A 9,863-nucleotide genomic window follows, 5' to 3' on the forward strand; every position below is an offset into this window, starting at 1 on the left:
GATAGATGAACCGATTCAAATATATGTGAATCGATTCACATGAAGTCAGAAACTTTATTGAATCGATTCAGACTGTGATGAGTCGATTCAAACTGATTCAAAATAAATTTTGACACTTTTTTAAACGATACATAACATCAAGATCAAACTATATGGACTCTAGGGTGCTTTAACATGCTACTTAATCAAAAACATAAAACTATCTAAATTATACTAAGGAACATCATCAAAAACTTAAAAACTAAACAGCTGAGGTCTTCATCATGCCGGTTCATCATCTTCACAATCTTCCTCACAGCACAACTTATAAAACGTACATAGTCCCTCAAGTTCTAGCATATTTGGTCAGAATACTCTACATCGTTGACAATACATTCAATGAATTTGTTAAGACAACAAATGGATGAGAGTAACCACAATATGGTTAATTTTTTAACACAATAAATTGGTGTCGTGTTTAATCCTTTGATAAGCGACACAAACAGGAGTTACTAAGCTTTAACCACTCAAATGGGGAGGATTGCAGATTTCTTTGCACCCCTACAACCAGTTTACCAACCGGTTACACAAATACAAAATTGACAACTATTGCGGTTAGTTGAACAAATGGTTCAGAGGCAACAAATAGTGCCTCAACCCCAACCGGTCGAACCAGTGGTACAGGTCCAACCTGAAACAATCTTGGTAGATCGAAATGATAATGCCGATGAAGTTGTTAGGAATATCCAACAACAAAACATAGGAGCACATAACAATATAGCCAATTTGGTCGAAAACATAATGGCTCAAAATGGTTTAAACATTGGCCTGCATAGGCCAAACTCTATTTCTCCTTTGTCGGAATTGGTATTACAATCTGAACTTTCTACGGGTTATAAAATTCCTAAGTTTACTAAATTTGCAGGGGATACCAGTGAGACCACTATCGAACATATCACAAGATATCTGGTGGAGGCAGGAGACCTAGCAAATAATGATAATTTGAGGTTGAAATTCTTCCCCAATTCTCTAACGAAGAATGCCTTCACATGGTTTACTACTCTTGCACCGCATTCGATCCAACATTGGACTGAATTAGAACGGTTATTCCATGAACAGTTTTACATGGGCCAATCTAAGATAAGTCTGAAAGAATTGGCGAGATGTTTATCTTAATAGATTCAGATTGTTAAAGGCGAGATGTTTCACTCAAGTGCCTGAACTTGAGTTAGTCGAAATGGCTGCTGGTAGCCTAGATTGTTCCATTAGGCAGAAACTTGACACTCAACACTTAAGAGATATGGTCCAGTTGGCCGATAGAGTTCGACATGTCGAAAGACTAAGAGCTGAAAAGGCTAGAACTCAGAAACATTTCAGGAAAGAAAAGGTTGCTTTTGTCTCATCAAAAGAAAGCAACCAAGAATTCGACATAGCCTTTGGTGATGTCGAAGCAAAGGAGGTTGATATTGCTGAGTTGAAATCAGGGCCCCCTTATACGTGTAAATCGTTAAGGCCCTCCGTTGGGAATAATCATGTCGAAACAAGCAATGAAAGATATGTCCCCAAGACGTATACATTCGACGTATCTAAATGTGAGGAGATTTATGATCTCTTAGTTGCTGATGGACAAGTGGTACCACATAAGGATGTAAAAATCCCACAACGTCAGAAAAGAGGTTTTTGTAAATACCATAACTTCTTGGGACATAACACCTCTCGATGTTATCTTTTTAGAGATTTGGTTCAGAAGGGTCTTAATGAAGGCAGACTAAAGTTTGGAAACAAGCCAAAGCCTCAAATACAAGTAGACTCTGATCACTTGAAAGATGCGCGTATGATGTACATTGACATTGCAGGCTACAATATGGTCGAAACAATCATTGATGCTATCGACAACCTGTTTGTTGAAGCAAAAGGAGAGGCAGAGACTGAAGTTGCGGAATGTCAAATGGTGGACGTCAGGAAGGATGCAGAATACGCCGAGGAGACTGATCCAAAGCCTAAGTTCGAAGAGAAACGTAGACGGATAGTAATGCCATTTGTAGTAAAGAATGATAGAATGATGTACCAAAAGGTAAAAGAAACCATCATGTTTGAGAAAATTGTTTGGAACAAGATCACTGTTTATTTGGTCGAAATAAGGTCGAGAAAGCCTTAAAGCCTACATAGTGACAAGAGATGGTTAAGGGACCATCAAACCAGAGATAGTATTGAAATACTTAAGAGAATTTAAGTAAGAATGGTTGATTGGCCATGAAATCGATGTTATTTTTGAGAAGGAATTAATATAGTTCCTGACGTGAGAAGCAAATGGCAAACGTAGTTATTTGTTACCACAAAGAAAGAAAAGTTTCTTGACAGAATTCAAAATGGATATCCAGGTCAGGTTGACCTTTTCAGATGGAAACTGTTTTTTGTAATTTTTTGCCATTTTTGTACAAAATAAAGGCATATAAAGAAAGATATGAAGCCTATCGTGTGAAAATGAAAGTAACACAAGAAAGTAAATTCGGCAAGAAATAGTGTCGAAATGCTGAAATGGATAAATGTTAGGGTAAAAAATATCTTAACAATGCCAAACAAAAGGAAAGAAAGCGATAAATGGTTGAAATAAAAACTTAATGTTTTGTTTCATGGCTTCATAAGCTGCTACAACTTCTTGCAACCTTGAGTCAACCAGAACTTCAGCAGCCATCAGTGTATCGAAGCTTCAATTGCAGAAGCTTTCTCAAAGTGTTGAAGGGCAGCTTCTGCCATCAGTGTCTCTTTAGTATTTTTTTTTTTATCTCAAAATAACTGTTACTTTTAATTATCAATGCAACATTTATTATTTTTTTCAACTACTCCCTCCGTTTCAAAATGAGAGTCGTTTTAGCCCAAAAAAAAATTGTTTCAAAATGAATGTTACTTTCAGTTTTCAATGCAATAATAACTTTTTTTCAATTGTACTATTCAATAATATACATCTCTCTTTCAGTTTCCAATGCAATAATATACGCTTCTTCCAAAGTATTATTTTTTCTTTAATGAAAGACAAACCAATAGTTGATTAAGATAATTTGGTAAAATAACATATATCTTTGTTATAATTAATGCATTTATTAATATGTGGGTAGAAACCTTAAACTACATTTACTTTGAAACGGAGGGATTATTATACTCTTATTTATTAAATTTCATGCAACTTAATTAATTCACTAACTACAATATAAGGATATTTTAGTAAATAATACTAATTTTACTGTTGAAATTAACACAATTAATCATTTCCTTAAAAACGATGCATAAACCATAAACAACTATTATTTTGAGACGGATAGAGTATATAAAAAACAATGGCAGTAATTACAGAGCTAAAATTACAAGTTTATCCCTGAATTCTGATTTGTTCAAAAAGCAAAAATGAGGTCTTTTGGTCCAAATAAAAAGGTGTTGCTTGCTAAAATATTCATTTTTAAAGAGAAGTGGGTATACTAAAGCAAAACCCTTTATTATAAATATTGCATTGATATATTTTTTTTACAACGTTAGGGGTTCAAACCCCGGACCTTGCATATATTATGCATTATCCTTACCAACCGAGCTAAGCTCAGGGGTACAATACTGGATTGATATGATGATGTGACAATTATTTTGAGACCCAAAAAAATGTTAAAGAAACAATTATTTCAAAACGGATTGAGTATACATAGACTATGTCTCGAATGCCTAAGATATATTTTTCACCCTTATTCAATGTGAATTATATATTCTATACTACGTATAAAGAAAATAGCATGTTTCGATTCTTTTTGGGCTGACTTTTTTTCATTCTAAAATTACCCTCAACTTTCAAAACAAATAGCACATATAACAAATAGATAAAAGTAAATTTAAATATTAAAATAAAAGTGTAACAAACACGATGAGTATATATATATATATATATATATATATATATATATATATATATATATATATATGTCCAGTTTTTTTTCCTTTATCCTTTAAAATGTGTAACAAACTAGATGAGTATATTTATACTTACTTTTTTACTATTCCAATTATACCATTAAAAAATATAAGAATTTAGATTACATTTTTTTTGTTATATTGTTGATGTCATTGAAATAGATAATCATGGTTAGTTTGATTTGTTATATTTTTAAAGCAACAAACATTTAAATATTTACTTTTAATCAAAATCAAAATTTCATAAAAAATAACGTTTATAATTTTCAAATATTTACGTAATAAAAAAAAGCAAAAAATTTACAGGCACTCACGTGCCTGTCTTTCCGTTAATAAACCTATAACATGGGTATATCACTATCGCAAATTCGCAGTACTGGTAGCAGTTGACAACTAGGTTAAAGTATTTGATTCTCCCCTATGCACAAGGAAAGGTGATTTTTAAACTGAATTTTTTACTAATAATAAATGTGTGTCTACCTCATACATTTGTTTAAAATTAACGTTGCCAATCACCGGTATTAAATTTGCTCAAAAAAAAAAATCACCGGTATTAAAAATAAATTATTGGAGTAATAAATATGTCACAAATGTGTCTATGATTTATAAAATTGTCCTTTGTGTATAAATATTTAATGTTAACTTTTACATATTTCACGATACATTGATAGTAAGTATTAAAAAAAATTGCTATCAATGTAAATATGAAAAAGCTAACATTAAATATATTTATACAAAAAGAACAATTTGGTAAATCATAAACACATTTGTGAGAAATTTATTAATCCGACAATTTTTTTTAATATTTGTGATTTTTGTGATCCATCTCAAAATAATTGTCTGTTTAACATTTTTTTTTTTCATTTTCTCAGTAATAGTCACGTTAGAATACCAATGCAACATTTATTATTTTTTTCCTATTTTATACCCTTTTTTGTTGAATTTCATAAAACTTAACTACTAAACGAACTACAATTAATAAAAGTATTTTAGTAAATGAGACTAATTTTATTATTAAAATCAATACAATTAATCATTTTTTCAAAAATCTTACACAAACTTTAAACGACTATTATTTTGAAGTGGAGGGAGAAACTTTTTTACTCCCTCCGGTCCTATTTATAAGAAAAAATTGATTTTTTAGATTCATTGAGTAAATGATGAATCTTATCTAAAATATTGACGAAATACATCATTTATGCAATGAATCAAAAAAAAGTCAAATGTTTCTTATAAGGGCACCTGTTAACTTGTGCCCTAATGGCACATGTTAACTTGTGCCCTAAGGGCACATGTTAAGGAACCTAAAAGGAGTAACTTTGCATTGGAAAACATAATATTTTAATTTTTAAAAAGTTGACTGCACGACTTTTGATACGTATATTTCTATGATAAGTTCTTTAACATGTGTCCTTGAGGGCACAAGTTAACATTTGTCTTCTTATAAATAGGACCAGACAGTATTAAAATTGAATAAGACATAGTGTTTTTTTTTTTTGAAAGAAGAATAAGACATAGTTAGGGGTTAACGCCTCCACCTCATATTAATGCTATGAGTAATAATATATGAACAACCATTGTTGACAACTTCCTTTTTTCAATTTCTATTGGTCAAAAATAATAGAAAGAGAAAGGAAGAGAGATAATAAAAACATAATGTGAGTATGAGAGAGAAAATTGTGAAAAAGTTGTTGCAAAATGATTGTTCAAATATCATTTATCTAATGCTATATATGACTATGTATGGGATATTGGGAATTGTGTCGAAGTGGGCAATCACCTAACCTGATTAAATTAGACACCGAATACAAAGTGGACATCAAAAAATGGATTCAATAAATTCTTGGAAGTAGAGCCTGGGCTGGTCATGGATACCACTACTATAAAAGGATAACAACATTGTTAAAATTTCACTTCTCATTTCTTCTCTCATTGCATGAAAAAAAGTTCTTTCACACATAAGAATTTAAGAAATATGGAATCCTTAAGTTCTTTGTCAACTTTGTTTTTTCTTTTTGCTATTGTGTTATTCCATGTAACCAATGGTGAACCTCGAGTTCCAGCTTTTTTCATATTTGGAGACTCAATAGTTGATGTTGGAAACAACAACAACCTACCCACTTTTATTAAAGCAAACTTTCTTCCATATGGAAGGGACTTTGTGACGCACAATCCAACAGGAAGAATGTCGAATGGAAAGCTTGCAGTAGACTATGCTTGTGATTTTTCTACCCCCTCAAAATCTACGTTGTCAATTTATTTTATTTCAAAATAAAAATTTGCAGTCAACTTTAAATTGTCAGTCTATTGCAAGCTAGTAAGATTAAGATAGTTTAGTGGTCTGTGGGCGACTGCATTATAAAGTCAGCTATAAGGATCCTAGTTTTTTTTTTGTCTAGTAATTGATCTTTTTTTTACAGGAACTAGTATTTGATCTATATATGTTCATTTATTGCAGCCGAATTCGCTGGATTTACATCTTATCAACCAGCTTGCAGAATCTTAAATTCCAAAGGAAACAACATCTTGAATGGTGCCAACTTTGCCTCATCTGGTTCTGGTTACCATTATCTTACAGCAATAAAATATGTAAATAAACAATTCCTCTACACCACTCTCTCCCCCCCCCCCCCCCTTCTCTCTCTCTCTCTCTCTCTCTCTCTCTCTCTCTCTCTCTCTCTCTCTCTCTCTCTATATATATATATATATATATATATATATATATATATATATATATATATATATATATATATATATATATATCAGTTTCTTTACTGTGTGTAGCATGAAATGAATATATTAATTAGCAATTCTTGTTATTTATCGGGAAAAAAACATTTTTTGTGTGTGTTTCATGTGTGAAGAATGTAGTTCCATTAATGACGCAATTGGAACTCTACAAGGATTGTCAGGCGGAATTGGAGAAAATAGTTGGGAAATCAAATGCATCATCAATTATTTCTGGTGCAGCATATCTTCTTGTTGCTGGATCTGGTGATTTTGCACAGAATTATTTCATAGATCCATTACTCCAGAACATGTATTCACCTTACCAATTCTCAGACATTCTTATGAAAGACTACTCTAATTTCATTCAGGCATGCACCTCTCAACCTTTCCATCTTGCCTTAGAAAATATTTAAATTAAGATTCGTTCTAAAGGGAGGGGATGAGAAAGATAGATTATTTTAAACCTAATTTTTGGGAGGGGAGACTCATAATATATGTGTTATTGATAGTGGATAATAACAGTTTATTTAAATTCTGCATTGCAACAATGTTATAGCTCCAATCTTTAACAATAGCTTGTACTAAATTGAATATCATATTGGTGATTTGTTTAAATTATACTATGTTATAGAGCCACTATTTTCCAATAATAGTTAATATTTTTTTAAAATTTTTTATTGAGACATCCTTTTTAATATAATGTTAAATATTAGAAAAGTGGAAAAAGGTAAAATCTTTCCCTTACAATATCATCCTTATCGAACATAATATATATTCTTGTTTGTTTTTAATTTGAATTTCTTTGCATCTATGTGACAGAATTTATACGCACTAGGAGCAAGGAAGATTGGTGTAACAACGTTACCTCCAATAGGTTGTTTGCCAATAATCATCACTATGTTTGGATATCACACAAACAAGTGCGTAGAAAAAATAAACCTTATAGCTTTGGATTTCAATAAGAAACTTAACATCACTACGGAGAACTTGGTCAAAATGCTGCCTGGGGTCAAACTGGTCATCTTTGACATTTACCAACCTCTCTATGAACTTATTATCAGACCTTCTGATTTTGGTACAAATCCAATTACACTATACCTATTAGTTTATCTTATTTATTGCTTATGATCAACATAGTTTGTTAATTTTTTTATTTCTATGTGTGGAATTCATACAAACAGGATTTTTTGAAGCAAGGAAGGCTTGTTGTGGGTCAGGCTTGCTAGAGGTTGCTAAATTTTGCAATATGACGAGCATAGGAACATGTGTAGATGCCTCGAAATATGTATTCTGGGATAGTTTTCATCCCACACAGGCAACAAATAAGTTTTTGATGGATCGTTTGATTCCGGCTGCAACCACCCTTGTATATTCTAATCCGACAGTTCCCTAGTCTAATAATACTTTACTTTTAATTAATTTAGTCTGATATGATTCAAATATTCTGGTTAAAGAAAATAGAAATATTTGTATTTAGCAATAGCAAAGTCTCTCGATTAAAGAATTTGGTTTTCTACAATTATCTACACATTGCTTTAAAATAGTATTGATTCTTATGTTAGTTATGCAATTTTTGTCTTTCTTATTTATGCTCAATAAATTGAGCTATCCTTAAGTTTTTTGGTAAAGTTATGAACAACTTTAGCTAAATATAGAAAACTATAGAAATAAAATTTGGTTGAAAAATCTTGAGAAAAGAAAACCATTTGGTTGAAAAACTTATGATTTTTGTACTAATTTTGTTGTGAATTAAAATAAAACTTAAATTGAAGAATTAAAAAAATATAACAACAGATATGATCCTAAATATAACAAGGATGTCAAGTTACCTTGAATTGTATGCTATCTTTAATATCATAAGTAGTTCAATACCAAACATCTACATAGAAATGAATGACCAAACTAATTTATTACTCTAAACAGAAAATAACAAGATTGAGAATCAACATAATTTTGCATTGACAATGACCTTGTCATAACAATTTTTTTATCATTTAACTAGTAAAAGATTTGTGCTTTCGCATGATCCGTACATTTTTATATCCTTATTACGCGGAAACATGTTTTCGTTTCTCAATATGATAAAATTTTGAAAATTCATAAGTATTTTAAAATAGGACCCCCACAAGTGGACGGTGGGATTGCATCCTCGGATTACTCGGCAATTGGGTTGAATACCGAGTTTAAAAAATATATACTATCATTGTATCTTGAAATATGAAAAAGTTATCATTAAATATATTTATACATGAAGGACAATTTAGTAAACCAAACACACATTTATAACAAATTTATTACCGAACAACATTTCATAGGTATATTTTTTTTAGGAGACAAAGAATATTATTTTATTCATATAAGGCAAGATACAAACATCCTAAAATACATATGGATTGCAAAGCTATAATCTTCTAAATACTCAAAAGCATCAAACAATTAACCAAAGCTCGGGCTAAGATTCATGATAATATTGAGTCAAAATGCCTCCGTAACATATTCTAGGCATTTGGTAAAAAAAAAAAAAACATTTTCTAGGCAAACAACGACCATAAAATTACAAGCTACATAGAGCGTAGAATTTCACGAATAAAGGCATTCCAAAGCTCCAACATATATAATATATAATAAAGCTGCCCAATGAACCTAATCATAGAACAAAAGAATGCGCATTTTAGGATGTCGTTCCAAGTCACACATGAACTACCGAAAATTCACGGAAGATGCAAGAGAAAACTTCACCAAATCAAAACCCTTGCCTTTCCCATTATTGGTACAGAACTGTTCACTGTTATATGAATTTTCTCAGAATTTTCAATTATTTTTGTGTTAAAAATAATTTTTATAGGGGATGGCCCGCTTAGTGTGGGTTGTAATTAGGTTCATCATTAAGGTCAGCAATTTCGATCCAAAGAATTTTTTTCACAGCCTGAAACCATCACAAACGCACAGTAGTGACAACAACATGCAAACTCACAGAATCAATTCTTTCGCACAACACAACATCAAATCACCATCGACACATCCAACAACAACACAGTCACAAATCCAAATCGGCCATCACACAAACACAAATCACACGAACAGGTAACACCCACATATTCACAATCATTCAAAAATCGAATTCAAACCATACAACCACAATCCAAACGTGAAAGGTGTTTTTTTTTCTTTCTAATTTTTAGATCTAAGGTTTAAAACGTTTT

General features: G+C 31.3%; 1 protein-coding gene and 1 pseudogene across 1 annotated transcript; both read left to right on the plus strand.

The window, feature by feature from the left end:
- The first annotated feature begins 399 nt into the window (after window positions 1-399).
- LOC146915262 (uncharacterized) lies at window positions 400-2,137 on the plus strand (annotated as a pseudogene).
- Window positions 2,138-5,834: 3,697 nt separating this feature from the next.
- LOC146915263 (GDSL esterase/lipase At5g22810-like) lies at window positions 5,835-8,131 on the plus strand. Its single transcript, XM_085716341.1, has 5 exons — window positions 5,835-6,149; window positions 6,389-6,519; window positions 6,795-7,028; window positions 7,480-7,735; window positions 7,842-8,131. Exons 1-5 carry the CDS (start codon window positions 5,867-5,869, stop codon window positions 8,051-8,053), a joined length of 1,116 nt encoding a protein of 371 aa, XP_085572467.1. The 5' UTR covers window positions 5,835-5,866; the 3' UTR covers window positions 8,054-8,131.
- Window positions 8,132-9,863: the final 1,732 nt, after the last annotated feature.

This window comes from Medicago sativa, chromosome 6 (genome assembly GCF_051527215.1).
Source record: "Medicago sativa cultivar Bolivia chromosome 6, Bolivia_mono, whole genome shotgun sequence".
Taxonomy (NCBI): Eukaryota; Viridiplantae; Streptophyta; class Magnoliopsida; order Fabales; family Fabaceae; genus Medicago; species Medicago sativa.